This window comes from Euprymna scolopes, chromosome 11, assembly GCF_053919585.1.
Source record: "Euprymna scolopes isolate OS-2025 chromosome 11, ASM5391958v1, whole genome shotgun sequence".
Classification (NCBI taxonomy): Eukaryota; Metazoa; Mollusca; class Cephalopoda; order Sepiida; family Sepiolidae; genus Euprymna; species Euprymna scolopes.
In genome coordinates, this window is record NC_136492.1 from 3,010,815 (window position 1) to 3,029,257 (window position 18,443).

General features: G+C 42.4%; 1 protein-coding gene across 1 annotated transcript in view; it reads left to right on the plus strand.

Annotated features, from left to right (window-relative positions):
* Window positions 1–203: 203 nt before the first annotated feature.
* LOC145287730 (regucalcin-like) overlaps window positions 204–18,443 on the plus strand; it is a 52,665-nt gene continuing 34,425 nt past the window's right edge. Inside the window, exon 1 of the mRNA XM_080135486.1 lies at window positions 204–595. Coding sequence (XP_079991612.1) covers window positions 355–595 — 241 coding nt within the window. The 5' untranslated portion in view covers window positions 204–354. The remainder of the gene's footprint in view (window positions 596–18,443) is intronic.

Genomic DNA, 18,443 nt, shown 5'->3' on the forward strand with positions numbered 1-18,443 from the left:
CCTGAGTTTTCAGGTATGCTGAAAACGAATATCGCATTTAAATTCGGCGCAAACGAATAGTTTTCCAGATATGCGCGCTTGCATGTACAACAATGGCCACCAGTGGTGGCCGCGGCCGCTACCACTTATTAAACGAATTGTATTGCATTGCTTAATATCCGGAAAACTATTTGTTTGCGGAAAATTTAAATCCGATATTCGTTGTCAGCGTACCTGGGAACTCTTAAAAGTCGTAATTTTAAAGGCGATTGTTTAAGTAGAAGGGAAGTAAAAAATTTGCAATCGCTTACGTAACCCAGTGTAAACTTTGGCCTCAAATACTGGATAACAAGCAATTGAATATAGCAGGGTGAAATGACATTGAAAAGTGTGATACACATCAGCAATAAACGAAATCTGTTCTATTCTGCTTCAGCTCGCCGTGAAAAGCAACACAACATGTCTGTCTCTGTTGTCCTGAAAAATGCGTGCACTACTTGTGGAGAAGGTCCACATTGGGATGAGACTACAAAAAGTCTTTTTTTCGTCGACATTATTGCTGGAGATTGTCACCAGTGGAATTCGCAAACAGGAGACCATGATAAAATACATACGGGTGAGAACCTTTTTTTTCTTTTTTTTCATTATCCTTATTTTAGAAGCGGCTAACTTTAAATTAAAATGACATTTCGGCATAGTTCTCGAGGCATTTCATTGCTGCATTACTTACTTCTGTTGTTTTCTAAACGGTGGTAGATGATTTGGCATCCCCGACGAAACATCTTCCAAAAAATATTTTAACTGAAGGAATTTAGGCTAACGTACACGAGTGAGGCCCCCTAATCGCACAAATAGGCACCGGCTATAATTTTGAACGCTGCGCTTGTAGGGCGTGTTCAGTAAAAAAAAAAACAATGCATATTGCATGCGTGCGTGCACGCACGGTCCCATTTCTACTTACGTTTTTTTATATATAAAAAGGAAATTATAGCTAGAGTTTTTTTGTTGTTGTTTTTTTAATAAGCAATTTTCGAGTTTCATCATCCGACATATACAATTTATAAATAAACAAAAAGTAAGGTAAATATCCAGATACGCTACTACAGAACACCGACCACTCTAATTTGTTTTTTTTATAGGTAATTGAGGTCGCTGACAACGAATCTGATAGTCAAACTTGGGGCAAATTTACCGTTTGCATGGTATTTACCCCTGAACCCACGAACTACTTTCCACCATTTTGCAGCTTCCGTTTATGCAATGCTACGCGCATGCACGCTGTAGCATAAACGACGGCTTCACCAAGCAAACTACGTTGGGAGGAGGGGATTTTTTTTTTTTTTTCCAGGATATAGAATTTTCTAATTTTCAAAAATACATTATAGCACTTTTTGGGTGGAAAATTTAAAATTAGCTGAAAAAGAAATAAAACAAGAAAAGGAAAGCACTCCAAGTTGGAGTAGGGGGGGGGGTAATTTATTTGTGTTTTTTTTTTTTTTTACCTGGAACATAGAATTTTCAAATTTTCAAAAAGTAACGCACCGACATTTACCAAATAGAACACCATTTAACATTTTCCGAAGATTTTACTGTGTACATTGGGGGCGCGAGCGGGGGGGGGCGGATGTGATGTTGGGGCACCTATTAAGCCACAAGTTCTATAATTGAATCCCCCTCCCGCAAAAAAAGAATGAAAAACAAAGATGTTTGGTGCTTATGTTTTTGTAAACCACATTAAAAACTACGTGAGACAAAAAACAAAAAAAAAAGTCCCAATTTTTTGTACTTTTCTTTAACTGTAAGTCATTAAAAAAATGTCAGTCCGTAATTTTTTGATTGGTACGCCATGTGAGAAGGCAGTTTGCTAGATGAAGCAAGCCATCGTTCATGCTGCAGCGCACGCGCGTAGCATAAACGGAAGCTGCAAATGGTGGAAAGTTATTCGTGGGTTCTGGGGTTAATACCATGCAAACGGTAAATTTGCCCCAAGTTTGACTATCAGATTCGTTGTCAGCGACCTCAATTACCTATAAAAAAAACAAATTAGAGTGGTCGGTGTTCTGTAGTAGCGTATCTGGATATTTACCAAAAGTAAACATGTCCATGATAAATATGGCAATTAAAAAAAAAATCCCAACGCATTTTTTTTTTTTTTTTTTTTTTTACCGAACGAACAATCCCTGCAAGCGCTGATACTGCTGCTGCGTTCAAAATTGTAGCCGGTGCCTATTTGTTAATGGGAGATGTCCAGGTCCTCATTCGTGTACGTCAGCCCGAATTTATCACATTCTTAGACTTTATTAACAACTAGGTGAACTCTTCATCGTCTACTTCATAACATCTAAGAAAAGTGCAATTTTACCCAAATTTCCGTAAAAACAGATTCGAGAAGTTGCCAAAAATACAAAAAACAAACAAATATATAACAAATAAATGTTATCAAAGGCAAGATAAGTTACTTTTCTAGCTAACTGGATAATTTTTTAGTGATATTATATAATGTAACATGTTTATTCAGCTCGAAAAACAGTGTTTATCGATGTATTTGAAAAATACAAATGGCGGCGGGCTCTATGTTGAACATGTTAAGTTTGGGGAAAATGAGTTTAAAAAAAAAAAAAAAAAAAAAACAATACAAAATGCTGTTTGAAACCCACAGACTATATGTCAGCCTATGTCACGGCAACATTGAACGAGTATAACTTTTTCGAATCTATGTATAGTAATACAAACCCAAAATTACTTTTAACTATAAATAACGTTTTACTCGGTGAATTTTCGTAATTTTTGGATATATTACTATTTTCGACACGATAATTAAGCACGTAATATTGTTTTTGTTTAAAACGATATATTTACAAAGAAATCGATCTGTAAATTCTACCTTAACAACAAGCATCAAATAATGTCCTTTCCTGCTTGCTTCTTTTCCCCGACTGCACCAACATGCAGAAATATTGTACCTATTTACAATGCCTCTCCACGGGACAGAGTTAGACACCAGGGTCGATTTTTAACGTGGAGAAAAGGTACAAAAAAAATGACTCAGTCGTGAAGAACTGTTACTCCACTTAAAGAGAATAAGAAATGGAACTGCAGCATCTGAAGAACAGATGGTATTTATTTGCTCCCTCACCGAGCAAATTAGGCACAAGGCCAATTTTTAATGTGAGGAGTGAAGGGAGGGGGAAGGGAAAAAGGGGACCAGCCTCCGAGAGGTGGGAAATGGGAGCTGGTTAAAGGTCAGGCATGTGGGGTTGCCCCCACATCTGGTCTTTGCTAGTCATAGCTAGTCATAGCTTGCAGTATCTGCCGGAACAGATGGTATTTATTTGCTCCCCCACCGAGCAAATTAGGCACAAGGCCGATTTTTAATGTGAGGAGTGAAGGGAGGGGGAAGGGAAAAAGGGGACCAGCTCCCGAGAGGTGGGAAATGGGAGCTGGTTAAAGGTCAGGCATGTGGGGTTGCCCCCACATCTGGTCTTTGCTAGTCATAGCTTGCAGTATCTGCCGGAACAGATGGTGTTTATTTGCTCCCCCACCGAGCAAATTAGGCACAAGGCCATTTTTAATGTGAGGAGTGAAGGGAGGGGGAAGGGAAAAAGGGGACCAGCTCCCGAGGTGGGAAATGGGAGCTGGTTAATGGTCAGGCATGTGGGGTTGCCCCCACATCTGGTCTTTGCTAGTCATAGCTAGTCATAGCTAGTCATAGCTTGCAGTATCTGCCGGAACAGATGGTATTTATTTGCTCCCCCACCGAGCAAATTAGGCACAAGGCCGATTTTTAATGTGAGGAGTGAAGGGAGGGGGAAGGGAAAAAGGGGACCAGCTCCCGAGAGGTGGGAAATGGGAGCTGGTTAATGGTCAGGCATGTGGGGTTGCCCCCACATCTGGTCTTTGCTAGTCATAGCTAGTCATAGCTAGTCATAGCTTGCAGTATCTGCCGGAACAGATGGTATTTATTTGCTCCCCCACTGAGCAAATTAGGCACAAGGCTGTTTTTAATGTGAGGTAAAAACCAGCTCCCCTAAAAGGGGTCACTCTGGTTACCAAAAATAATAATTGTCCCAGTATAGAGGGTTTCCCCTCCATTTGACTGGTACAAATTATCTCAAGTGCAGTATCTGCCGGAACAGATACTACACTTTGAGATATTAAATCTTTTATTCATGTTAAAAAATACAGAAAAAAAAATCAACGATGAACAAAAAACTTAGGCACATGGCCAACTCAAAAGGGGGGATTTTGGGGGTCGTTGGTCATCCTTGTCACTCCAGAACTAAACAAAGTCAAAAGTTTCTCCCAGCTAGTATCTTCTTTCACCATAATACCGCATTCACCCTTTCATATTGGGGGACGTCCTAGTAACTCCCAATTTTTAAAACATTTTTTATTGACGTGTAAAAACAAAAAAGATAACAATAAAATGGTAACAATAATTCATTTGTGTCGAGGGAGGGGGAAGAAAAAAAACAAAAGGTGATTAGTAGGACCCTCCCAACCCCGTCTAGTTGATAGACTGCCCGTTCCACTAGGTTTGTAAAAGGAACCTCGCTTCTGCGGGTCAGTCTCTAGGTGGGGATGCCCTCTAGATGGGGGTGAATGGAGAAAAGAAAATTTTGTGGGTAAGGGATGGAGGTTAGTTTGTATTTCTTTTTCTCCAAGATGGGTAAAATTTAGAGGAAGGGGTGAAAACAAAAATTGCAGGAAAGAGGGGATGGAGATCTTGGAGGCTTCCTAATCGGGGAGGGATGGAACACACACTCAGCTAGCTGAGAGACTACTTGTTTAATTTAACTTTACAGAACTGCGCGTTCCACACCTAGGCGGGGAACACGTATTCAAATTTGGCTCCTCTTCGTACACACAGACTTGCCACATGTATCCATCTTCTGTCAAATGCCGCGCGATGCAGCCTTCTTCTATCACATCTGATCTTCACCCGTAGTTGGTGTTTAAAGAACGCGATCAGATCTTGATCAGAAAAAGACAACACCCCCCGGCAACCTTGCAGACGCGACGTCCAAATCACCATTCTCGCCACGGCCAGAATCGTAACGTAGACCATTTGTCTTTCCCGGTCCCACGGCGGCCTCACGTTGTCCACAACATTGGATACAGTAATTGGGCGAGGATGCTCAGGATCGATGCGAGCCGTCACCCCACTGACATACGACCAGTACTGGCGGAGTTTGCGGCAATCGAAGAAAGCGTGATCCGTAGTTTCCACAGCCGTTGTCCCACAACGGGGACAATCAGGCGACTCCAGAAACCCAGAACTGCATTGTATGTTGTTGAGTGGAAGTGCATTTCGGGCCAATCGCCAGGTCAGAGAGAACTCCGAATTGTTCAGATGACTCGAACCTGGCGCCCAGCTCCACGCGGAGCGGATCTCACTCTGCTGCCACCCCAAACGCGCGCATAGCGGGTCGTCAGCGGCCCCCTTCACTAGATCCCTGTGGAGTTCCCTACGGGTAGCAGTCACAAGGTCACTGGACCTTGGTAGTCGTTTTAGCGCGGCTCGGCACTCTTTCATGTAGGCAGATTCTCCCCGCGGCCTGCGACGGCTCTCGATGGAAGGGTCGAGAACGAGGTCGGGGAAGGCGGCAGTAACCACGGGGTGCCACGGTTGGTCCTCCTGCATATAGTGGCTCAGGAAGGCCAGCCTCTCAGCATCTCGATGACACTTCAAGTCCGGCATTCCCAAGCCTCCCTCACACGGACGTTGAATACAGACCTGTCTGCTCACCCAGTGTCTTCCTCTGTCCCAAAGGAGCGAGGACAAGAGTTCGACAAGAGCTTTTAGGTGTTGTGCAGGCAGGGGAAGTACGGCCAGTCGGTAAAGGATGAGAGGAAAGACGTAAGTGGCGCACGCCTCAGCTCTACCCTTTAAGGAAAGTTTCCTAGGAAGCCACGAATTGACTGCAGCCTCCACCTTTGACCGTACCTCCAACCAATTCTTGTCAAGCTGGAGACCCGGTCCGAACCACACGCCGAGGATCCGGACCGGGCCATCTGTCCAGCTGAAGGGCGCAGGGAGGTTTGCGTTGCCACTCCATGCGCCCAACCGCAGTCCTACCGACTTGTTGCGGTTTATCTTGGCCCCTGTAATTCTTTCGTACTGTGTGAGTGCCTCCGACACGACCTCAATGTCTCTGAAGCCCGACACGAAGATCGTGACATCATCGGCGAACGCGGATACCTTGGCAGCTGAGCCGCCAGGCAGAGCCATTCCGCGCAGGGCCGAATTTGCCTCCCCATGTCTCAGCTTGCGGAGAAGAGGCTCCAAAGCCAGGACATAAAGCAGGGGCGACAGCGGACAACCCTGACGAACCGACCGAGAGATAACAAAGGGTTTCGAGCGCTTTCCGTTCACTTGCACGACAGCCATGGGCTGTCGATACATTATGGAGATCCACTTGCAAAAGTCCGGTTTAAAACCGGCGGCCTCTAAGACAGATGCCAGGAAACGATGGTCGACCCTATCGAAAGCTTTGGACTGATCTAAGTTTATCAGCGCGGCTTCCGTGTCGTCATCTATTCCCCCCTCTAGGATCATGCGGATCAGGTGCAAGTTGTTCTGAATCGATCTCCCCTTCACAGCATAGTTCTGTTCCGGTTCAACCAACTCGTCGATAACAACCTGCAGCCGATTCGACAGGACCTTGGCCAAAATCTTCAACTCTGTGTTTAGCAGAGTTATGGGCCTGTAGTCGTCTAACTCTTCCCCTCCATGCCCGTCACCTTTCTTCAGCAATGTGATCACTCCCTTGGTCACCTGCCCTGGGATGGATCCCTGAGCAAACCAATGGTTGAACATATCCGTCAGAAGAGGCAGAAACATGGGCGACAGCCTCAAGTACAGTTCGTATGGCAGACCATCAAGTCCTGGCGATCTGTCACAGCTGACCTGCTTCAGCGCAGTAAAGACCTCCCGCTCCGTCACCCGGCCCTCGCAACTAGCCGCTCTAGCCGCCTCGAGGCGGGGAGAGTCGGCCAAATAGTCGCTAAACTCAAGGACCGGAAGATCGGGCTGCTGCGTAAAACGCTCCTCGAAATGTTCTCGAAACCCCTCGCAGATCTCCCGAGTCGATTCCAGGGTGCGTCCATTCGGATGTTTGATTTTTGCAATGTATTTGTCCGAGCCACGCCTAGAAACCTCACGGCGCACGTCTGCATCAGAATTGACTGCTTCGTTGCCTATCTTTCTAAGCCTAGCTCTAACTACTTGGCCTTCGTAACGCTCGCTAGTCTCGCGTAGAAGGTCCTGCTTAGCTAGTTCCTGACTAACCCTATCACCCTCCCCCGTAGCCTGGGCTAGTTTCTGCTCTAGCTTCTTCTTCGTCTTGGCCTTATCTAGTGCGAGGCGCTGGGCATACTTGACGGAGAAGCTTCTGATCTTGGCTTTGAGACCTAACCACCACTTACTCCCGGTAACCGCCCCCACTAGTGCCTTTTTAATCAATTCTCTTAACTGATCTTGGAAGTCTTGTATCTCCAGAAGGGAGGTGTTTAACTTCCAGTACCCCGCTAACTTAGGCCTATTTCCTAGCTTCAGCCGGGCCATAACTAATTTATGGTCCGTCTGGCCTAGCCAAGTGAACGTGGGACAAGATAAGAAGTCTACTTCGCCTCTCCTAACTAACATCCTGTCCAAATAAGTATTTGGATAGGAGGAAACACTATTGGTCCACGTCCACATCTCCCGCCCTGGATGCTCGAACCGAAACCTGTCGACCAGACCACATCTAGCCATCAGATCAGCCAGGCTGGACTCGCACCTCTCCGATCCTCTAGCTCCGCCTCCTACCTTATCTATGTCGGGGTCTAAGATGGAATTCCAATCCCCCATTAGCACTACCCGCTTCCGACAATCTACAAACGCGTCAAGCTGACTGAAGAATGAGACCCTCTCACGAGCGGTGCTGGGCGCATGAACCGCAATCACCCGAAACACAGAATCTTTTACGGCAACATCGGCCACAACCAGCCTACCCACTGCATCTCTATGGACAACGTCGACCGTCGCCGACAGGGTACGTTTAACCAGCACGGAAACTCCCTTCCCCCGCGGGCTGCCATATGCTGAGAAAACCTCAAAGTCTCGGGCCAGCACCTGACAGTCCACAGAGGAAACGAAATGCGTCTCCTGAATCGCAGCAACATCCACTCCCAGGGACAAGAGGTCGTGCCGGAGGCGAGCCGCCCGGCCCGATGATCTCAAGCCCCTCGCATTCAGACTAGCCAAATTCAAAGCCATGGTACCTACCTTAAGGTGTGTTACACTCAGCTCCGAAGTCAGCCGGGGAAAGGACACCGACGTTGTGTGCAATGCTCAAGGTGGTCAGGTTTTTCATGTCCTGACCTTCTCTCACAATGCCGCCGACATCCAAAGGGTAAGTCAATTTAAGGGCCCTATAGAGTGACGGATGGACCAACACTGGGACCCTTCCCTTGCATTGTTTTGCGAGTTCCTCAAGGGAAGGGTCATTTTTCCTAATCAGTTCAATTCCCGGACCAGCCCCTTCAGCGGCTTCCAGCATTGTCCACACGTTGGTTTTGCAGGCCTCAGGAAGCCTGACGAAAGTTGTTAGCCGTGGGGCGTCCGGGAAATTAGAGGGGACATTAACGTCTTTTCCCCCTATCTGTTGGCAGTCCAGCAGAGGTTTTAAATTTTTTCTCTGCCGGTGTGGTACGCCCATTGCCACAGACAGGGGGTCTACAGAACAAAGTTCCTCTCTCGTTTCGAGGGCGAGAGTCCCTGTTGGAGTGAGTCCGTAAGTGGGAGAATCTGAAGGGTCTCTCCCCCTCCCGGGTTCATTCTTTTCTTTCTGGGATGGCGGCTCAATTTGCATTGGTGTGGGGACGAGTGTCTGTGTGGTGTCTGGTGTTGGTGTTGGTGCGGTGTCTGGTGTTGGTGTGATGTCTGGTGTTGGTGTTGGTGCGGTGTCTGGTGTTGGTGTTGGTGCAGTGTCTGGTGTTGGTGCAGTGTCTGGTGTTGGTGCGGTGTCTGATGTTGGTGTTGGTGCGGTGTCTGATGTTGGTGTTGGTGTTAGTGCGGTGTCTAATGTTGGTGCAGTATGTGGTATGGGGGTAGAAGTGGGTTGTGTTGTTGTTAAAGGTGGTGTATGCTCACAGGGAGTGGGGGCTGCCTTTTCTTCCCCTTTCCTTTTCTTTTTTATTCTTTTGAATGAACCGGGGAGTGGTGAGGTTGAGTTCCTCTCCCTCTCACTAGCAGATTCATCCTCAGAGGAGCAGTGTTTTCTTCGCTTGATCCCCGTCTCAATTGGTGTGGGGACCGTTGGTTGTTGCTGCTCCTCTAATTGTTGTTTCTCCGGTTGATGCTGTTGCTTTTCTGGTTGCTGCAGCCGTTTTTGTTGCTGCTGTTCTGGCTGTTGCTGCTGCTGCTGTTTTTGTTGTTTCTGCTGTTTTCGTGGCATTGGTTGTGGAATTGGCCGCGGCAGCTGATGTTGCTGCGGCTGGTTCAACGGCTGGTTTGGCTGCTGCTGCTGTGTCTGCTGCCATGGCTGTTGCTGCGGCTGTTGTGGAGGCTGCTGTTGTTGTTGCTGCCTCGGTTGTTGGGTTGGTTGTGGGACGGTGGCAGATGGGATTGTGGGCTTCCGTTTCTGCCTCATTACCGTGATCCATTCCTCCCCTTTGGCCTCCTGCACAGTTTTGGGTTTCCTCGGTGCTGGGGTTGGTGCTCTGGTTGCAGGAGTTGTGACAGCCTGTTTGGACACTGGTGCTGTCTCAGAGGTTGGGACCGCCTTTAGTGTCACTTGAGTAGGAGTTGACCTTTGAGGGCAGCTCTTGGCCATGTGACCCTGTTTTTGGCAGAACCAGCAGTGCGGACGACGCCCCTCCACTACTACTGTCATAGTTGCCTCCTTAAATGTCAGCTGTGCTGGTATCGCCTGGAAGCCTTCTTTCTTTAGCCTCATGGCCACAGTGTAGCTGCCCAAGTGCATGCCGGTTTTCGACCGCACTGGGGTTATTTTTTTCACCTCGCCGAACTGTGTGAAGAAGGATCCCAGGATTTCTGCTGATATTTGCATAGGTACATTGAATACCTGCACCCGGGTCCTTGTCCTGCCCTGGTATTCGGGCTTTAGTTTTGTTCTCCCATACTTAATTTCCTGTAGGGAGAGTCTCTCCGCATCTTCCTTGGTGGGTAGGAGGATGTCCCACATGGCGTAGCTCCTCTGGTACAGGTATAATACCGGGATGTTTAGCTTGTGTAGGAGCCCTGCCATGTCTTCCTTTTTCATCCCTAGGAGGCGGTTTTCCGGCATATCCGAGATGATGAGGGAGAGCACTCTGTCTTCGATTGCCTCCCAGGCGCCTGGCACTGGTTTAATTTCTGCCCCCTCTATGTATTGTCTGTACTTGGTCAAGTACAAGTCTCTATACTCTTGAGGGGACAGTTGCTTCTCTACAGTCTTCCCCCATGCCGACCCTCTTGTTGGTTAAATGTCGGGCTACACCCCCACTCTACTTAGGATGCCTCTTCTTGCTAAAGTCTAAAATATTTTATTGGTTTATCTTTTTCCAGATGTTTGTTCACGTTACATTTAAATTTCTGAATGCCCGTACAGTTGAAGAAAGAAAGCAAGAGCAGTAGTGCAGTTTAGTCAACAAGAAAATAAGGGGATGCAAAAAGAAAATAATAACACATAACTTTTAGCAAACGCAAAAAAAATGGTACTTCTACACTTTATCGCTGAAACTGGAGACGCCATTTTATTTTGCGCACTTGCTGTTAAAATCCAAGGCAGAAGTCAGTATTTTAAACTATGGCCGAAGCATGAAATAAATAACAAAAAAATTAAACTGGAGAACGAGTGCTTCCGGAAAGAATAAATTAACTTAAAATTAAATGTAAAACTTTCCCGTTTTCATTAATTAAATCGAAACATTTCCAATTAAACAATTGTGGATATATGTTCTCTTGGGTTTGTATTACTGTACACATAGATTCGAAAAAGTTGTCAAAAAACAAATATATAACAAATAAATGTTATCAAAAGCAAGATAAGTTACTTTTCTACCTAACTGCAACTGGATATATTTTTCGTGTTTTTATTCAATGTAACATGCTTATTCAGCTCGAAAAGCATACAGTGTTTACCGATGTATTGGAAAATTCAAAATGGCGCCCGACACTCTCTTAAACACGGTAAGTTCAGGAAAAGATGCTATAAATGATAAACTAGACAAAATACTGTTAGAAATTCGCTCATTATATGTTACCGTGACATAAGTTGACATATATTCGGTGTTTTTTTAAATAGTATTTTGTCTAGTTTATTATTTATAACACCTTTTCCCAAACTTACCATGTTAAAGAAAGTGTCGGGCGCCATTTTGAATTTTCCAATACATCGGTAAACACTGTATGGTTTTCGAGCTGAATAAACATGTTACATTGAATAAAAACACGAAAAATATATCCAGTTTGGTAGAAAAGTAACTTATCTTGCCTTTGATAACATTTATTTGTTATATATTTGTTTTTTGACAACTTTTTTGGTACAGTAATACAAACCCGTTCTCTTTCACTTTTTTTCAATTTTTTTCACAGTTCTTTCCGGTAGTTTATTTAGTTTAATTGGCAGATTTGCCGTTTAGTTGTACAAATATCCTCAAACCAGGTAAATCACTAAAAGGGACACTTAAAGACCGACACCTGTATCTAGCAGAAGGTTTGTTTGTTTTTTTTACGTGTTTTACAAACTTTAAATGGGTAAAATATAACAATATAATTATTGAAAATGTGATCATCGTTATTAAAATTTAATTTAAATATACCACGTTGTTTAACAAAATTTAAAAAATAATGCAAGATGAAGTTTTAAAAATGATTAAATATATTTTATTTTATAATTTAACATTAAAAACATTACCGTGACAATATATGTTACCGTGACATAAGTTGACATATATTCGGTTGTTTTTTAATAGTATTTTGCCTAGTTTATTATTTATAACATCTTTTCCCAAACTTACCGTGTTAAAGAGACAGTCGGGCGCCATTTTGAATTTTCCAATACATCGGTAAACACTGCATGTTTTTCGAGATGAATAAACATGTTACATTGAATAAAAACACAAAAAAATATATCCAGTTAGGTAGAAAAGTAACTTATCTTGCCTTTGATAACATTTATTTGTTATATATTTGTTTTTTGACAACTTTTTCGAATCTATGTGTACAGTAATACAAACCCAAAATTTTAATCACATGATCACATTTTCAATAATTATGTTATTATATTTTACCCATTTAAAGTTTGTAAAACATGTAAAAAAAACTTTTGATCGATACCGGTGTCGACTTTTAAGTGTCCCTTTTAGTGATTACCTGGCTTCCAAATGCAAATCTGCCGTTTAATTTTTGTGTTATTTATATAACTTCGGCCATAGTTTAAAATATTGATTTCTCCCTCTGATTCTAATCGACAGGTGCTCGAAATAAAATGGCGTCTTCAGTTTCGGCGATAATGTGTAGAAGCACCAAAAATTTAATATTCCATCGATCTGCAAAGCTTTTTAATTTTGGATTGTTTTGCAACAAAGGTAGATCTCTCGTGTAACGAAGAAGAAATCTTTCTAGACGGAGACAATTTTAGTTTTTGGTCTGATGCAGAATCCTCCTTTAGAGGAGTTGAATTTTCCCCACATTAAAAAAAAAAAAATCTTTTATTTAACTTTGCCCTCGTGGAGAGACAATTGGGAGGAGAAAAGTTAAAGAAATTGAAAATAGTGGGCGTATTTAGTTGGAGACGCAGACATATTGGCCAGACGGAGCGAGGGCTAATGGAGGCGCTGATATGCACAGAGAGGGGGTGGGAAGACTGAGGCGGCGATAGGGAGACATGGACTTGAAGCATATTTATTATTTAGGTCAACAATTTTAATATATTTAACTTAACGCCTAAAAATAATTTTCCCACAGACTGGTTTTATCAAAAAAGAAAGAAAGAATAATAATAATTATTATTATTATTATCATTATTATTGGCTCACAAGGAGCTTTCACACAGGTCATAAAGGATATATCCTTGAAAACAGCCTGTGGTGTTTCCTGGAAGCTGAGTGACAACAATTTTTTTTTCCAGTTTTCCAGTACATATCAGCTGGCACTGCTATATCAATGATTATTGCCTTGTGTTTTTTTTTTTTTTTTTATCCAGCAAAACTAAATCTGGTCTCCTTGCTTGAATAACATTATCACATTGGATATTCATATCTCACAATAATTTCACCTTATCTCTCTCCACCACCCTTTCTGGAACATGCTCATACCATTTTTCACTGCATTCCAACCCTCTTTTCTTGCATATATTCCAATGGACATTTTTCGCAATACTGTCATGCCATCTCTTGTATTCCTTTTGAGTTAACTTCTCTCAACTACTGATAAAGTGTTGTACATTCTCACCTTTCTGTTCACACAGTAGGGGAGAACTTGAATGCCTACTAGACACTGTCCTCGAGTGTCTAAGGTCTCTCTGTACAGGAGTTTGTTAGAACAATCTGGCATGAGGATACTTTTTCCATAGAAGTAAACACTGACCAAATATTCAAAATCACATAGTATTCACAGCCCAAATAAGATCTCCTCACTATGGCTAACCCACATTAGCTTTTTGAAGGAATGGTGCACCTTCTCCAAGTGATGTTACCTCAAGTAATAGCACAAAGCTGGATACTCCACCAGACTAGATAAATTCTTGTCCTGGAATCCAGTAAGACCAAGAGACCAAAAGGAAAGATATACTACAACATATGAAAATGGTTAATTGGGGAGAGGAAAATTATGTTCACAACTTCTTTACTAACTCAGTGCTTGAGAGATAAAGAACTTTAATGGAACATTCGAATATCTATGTATCTCATATAGAGTTCAAGTGTTAGCCCCAGGTTGTGGGCCCCTTGATTTCTGAGAACTTCGACTGAAGTAAAATAAAACAAAAAAAGTCAACACTTTTATCAATGTGATACTTCACATAATTTGTCCTGAGCGCTTGCTCCTGCGCAGCACATATTAGGCTTCTGTCCCAACCTCCAAGTCACATTTTGATAACCATTGCCAGGTTTTTTGCTGTCCACTGTCTCTAGTAGATCTTTTCTGAACTGCCCATGCATTTTCTTCTCAATCCACTTGTCTTCCATTTTTTTTTTTTTTTTTTTTTTTTTTACAAGGTAGTCACCACTTATCAAGGCCTGGAAGCCACTTGGGGATAAAGGTTGTGTGTACAGTACGTTAGTGTTGGAGAATTGATAAATTGTATTACTTAAGGGGGCGGTTCATCAGGAATTTGTTTACATTGAACTTGAAGACATCCAGGTTGTAGTCAGGTGGGAAACAGGCAACCGGAACAGTTCCACAGGCGTGCACTTCTAAGAAAGAAGCTTTGTTGATGGAATCTATGTTTTGATTTTGGCACAGATAAGGAGTGGGGAAAATTTTTGACAGTAGTTTCAGCTAGGCGGGTGTTTATCGTGAAAGATTGGCAAGGGGTTACCAGAGATTGGAGTTCAGACAAGCACCTGCCATGGTAGTAACGATAAAACAAAGACAGGCTCGCAACGTCTCTCCTGTGGAAGAGAGGTTGTAGGGAAGAGAAAAGGGAATCACCCACTAGGCTACAAAGCCTATTTTGTACTCTGTCAAGGCAGGATAGGCTGTTTTTAGCAGCTCCTGCCCAGATGTGGCAGCAGTACTCCATTCTTGGATGTTCATTCCTTGTCTTAAATTCTTTGCTTCTTACAAGTTCGTTTTCTTGCAATTTTTTACATTTTGACACACCCTTTATAAGCTCTTCTTTACAGGTTGAGACTTTCAGACTATTTTTTTCTTCTTCTTTAACGCATCGCTCTATACTTATTAGTCCTCCTACTACTCCTCCCTCTTTTCTTTTCACATATAACTTATTTGGGTGAAGAGTTCCATTCATTGTCATCGGTTTTCTTTGTCTTTCTGTCCATATCTTTCAGCTCATTTTCTTTCCATTGAATAATAACCCCTTCATTTTTTTATTATTTATTTTTTTTTTTTACATAGGAGTCAGCACTCATCAAGGCCCAGAGGCCACTCGAGGATAAAGGTCAAAGGGTTATCAGAATCATAGTAATCGTTAGTAGTGGAGGTTCGATAAATCTGTTAACTTAAGTGGAACGGCTCATCAAGAACTCGTTTGCATTGGACTTGAAGACGGCCATATTGTAGTTAGCTGAAAAGCAGGCAAACGGAAGACAGTTTCACAGGCGTGCCGTTCTAAGAAAGAAACCTTGTTCATGGAATCTATGTTTAAGTTTAGGCACAGATAAGGAGTTTGGGGAAATTATTTATAGTGTTTTCAACTAGATAAGTGTTTCTTGTGAAAGTTTGGCAAGGAGGACCATAGATTGGAGCTCGGACGAGCACTTGCCATGAAAATAATGATAAAGCAGAGACGGTTACTGCCCAGTGCTCATGACAGATATTTTGTTTCTTTCTTTCAATCTTGACCTAAAAACCAACCATGTATTCTTTTCCTATTATTTCCTTCATTTCAGTTTCTTTTATTTTATAGAATTCCACAATTCCTAAGTAGGCGTATCCTTCTTCTGCCATCTCTTTTATCATTTCCGCATTCCAAAGTTTTATTCCTTTACTTTCAACAATGTTTCCCTTTTCAATTTCAAGACACCACTCTTCTTCATGCCAAATTCACTACTTATGTCATTACCGAACATTCGAACAGTCCTCACAAACATATTTACCTAGTCTTACAACTTTAGGTCATGCTTCTTTCTTAGAAGTGCATACCTGTGGAACTCTCTTCCGTTTACCCGTTTCCCACCTGACTACAACTTGGATGTCTTCAAGTCCAGCATAAACAAATTCCTGATGAATCGCCCTCTTAAGTAAGACACTTTATCAAATCTCCAATACTAACGATTACTATGATACTATCCCATTGATTACTGTACATGCAATGACCCTTATCCCCGAGTGGCTTCCGAGCCTTGATAAGTGGTGACCTCCATGTAAAAAAAAAAAAAAAATTTTTTTTTAATCCATAAATAATAAATTGTTTATCCGGTAATCCTTCTTCCCCCACTCATAACATGCATTTACCTTTTACAATATGAACGACAAGGGTATTATATTCAAAACAAACAACAATGACGACAAGCTGCCTGCCCCCCCCCCCCTGAAAAATGCCTCTCTGTACACAAGCTTCCTCAAGATCTTCTCTGTTTGATAGCAATGGCATTTTCCATTATTTCATGCCTCTTTTCAAGAAATCTCGCACATTCGCTGCTATTCCAAATATTTCCATACATTCTTTAGTCCAGCTATGTGGAACCAGATCATATGCTTTGCGGTAATTTATTCATGGCATGCATAGATTTGTGGATCTTCTCTTACAATCCCCAAATATTGTTTTATCAATAATTGATCTTTGGTCCCTCGTCTACATTCCTTTTGTTTATCAGGTAACGTAGGGAGTTGAACAGCAAGATGTCTGTTTACATGACACTTGAACTTCTGCATGTCAGTACAGTCAGGGAAACAGGATCCCGGAAGGGAATTCCAAAGTCTAGCAATCCTAGGGAAGAAACTATTAGAGTAGAAGGTTTTCTTCTTACATCTGGGGATTTCTACTGTGTAGGGGTGGGATTTTGCTGCTTGTCGGGTTTATCGGGGATATTTACATCGAGGGGGTACAAGAGCACCTACCATTAAAATACTTGTAAAACAAGCAGAGGGATGCAACATTTCATTGATGGGACAGAGGTTGAAGCCTAGCCGATAGTGCGGGACCAATTAGGTTGGCAACTCTCTTTTGAACTGTCAAAGAGGGAGAGACTAGTAGCAGATGCACCAACCCAAATGTAGCAGTCCCCTACACCTTTTGCTGTTCCAGATATTGATAAATCTCATCTGCCAAAATGCCTGTCAGAAGTTTCCACATCAATGGAATGCAGGTGATGGGCCGATAGTTATCAACCGCAGTACTCTTTGATGTATCATCTGGCAGAGTACTGTTTGCCTATGCGCGCTCCACTCAGGATTCATATCTACAGTCAAAATTCGTCAGTTAGAGATGTAATCCTTTAGCCAATATCCCTAAACATAATCTGCCCGGGCGCCTTCCAATTTGGAATTTTCATGCATTGTTTTGCAACTTTTTCATTGTTCAGTTTCGTCACATCTAGCGTTTGCTTAAACATATTTTTTTTTTTATTCTTTAAATCGTTCATGCACAAACGCACTTCTGTTATGTTCCTTTTTAACACCCCAAAACTTTGTTCATTTGGTGCTTCATTTAAACAATTTGATCTTTTTATTAAGTTCCTTATACAACTTCTGGTCAAAACCAAATAACCTTATTCTGTCTAAACTGTTCGATTCTCTCTTCGTATCTCTTGGACATTTTTTTTTTTTTTTTTTTACTCACATTCACTTCTAACAAGGCATATTGTCACTTGGACGTAAGAGGCTATTATTTGTGACCATGCCTAGGAAAAATTAACAAGATGTTGGTTTACGTTACATTTAAACTTCTATCAGTACATCCAGGGAAGCAGGTAGCAGAAAAGGAATTCCAAAGTCTAGCTGTTCAAGGGAAGAAATTATTAGAGTAGAAAGTTTTCTGACATTTAGGGAACAGATCTCAACAATGAAGGGGTGAGATTTTGTTGATAAGCGGGTGTGTTGGGGATATGTACATTGGGGGATACAAGTGCAACAAGTTCATAAGCAATTGATCCTTCGTCCTTTTACTACCTTGTCTTCATCACTTTTGTTTATCAGGTAAGATCTTTTGCGGTTCCAGATATTGGTAAATTTCATCTGCCAAAATGTCTGTAAACAGTTTTCATATCAGTCAAACTATTATTATTATTATTATTATTAATACTAGTATTATTATTACTAAAACCATTATTATTATTACTACTACTGCTACATTTGGGTTGGTGCATCTGCTACTAGTCTCTCCCTCTTTGACAGTTCAAAAGAGAGTTGCCAACCTAATTAGTCCCGCACTATCGGCTAGGCTTCAACCTCTGTCCCATCAATGAAATGTTGCATCCCTCTGCCTGTTTTACAAGTATTTTAATGGTAGGTGCTCTGGTACCCCCTCGATGTAAATATCCCCGATAAACCCGACAAATAGCAAAATCCCACCCCTACACAGTAGAAATCCCCAGATGTAAGAAGAAAACCTTCTACTCTAATAATTTCTTCCCTAGGACTGCTAGACTTTGGAATTCCCTTCCGGGATCCTGTTTCCCTGACTGTACTGACATGCAGAAGTTCAAGTGTAATGTAAATAGACATCTTGCTGTTCAACTCCCTACGTAGTACTCCTACAAATTATGTCCTACATTGTAGCCCTCTACATCAAAGTGGTACTATGCCTTGTTTGGGGTAAAAATGCAAACTGCTATTATTGTCGTTACTACAA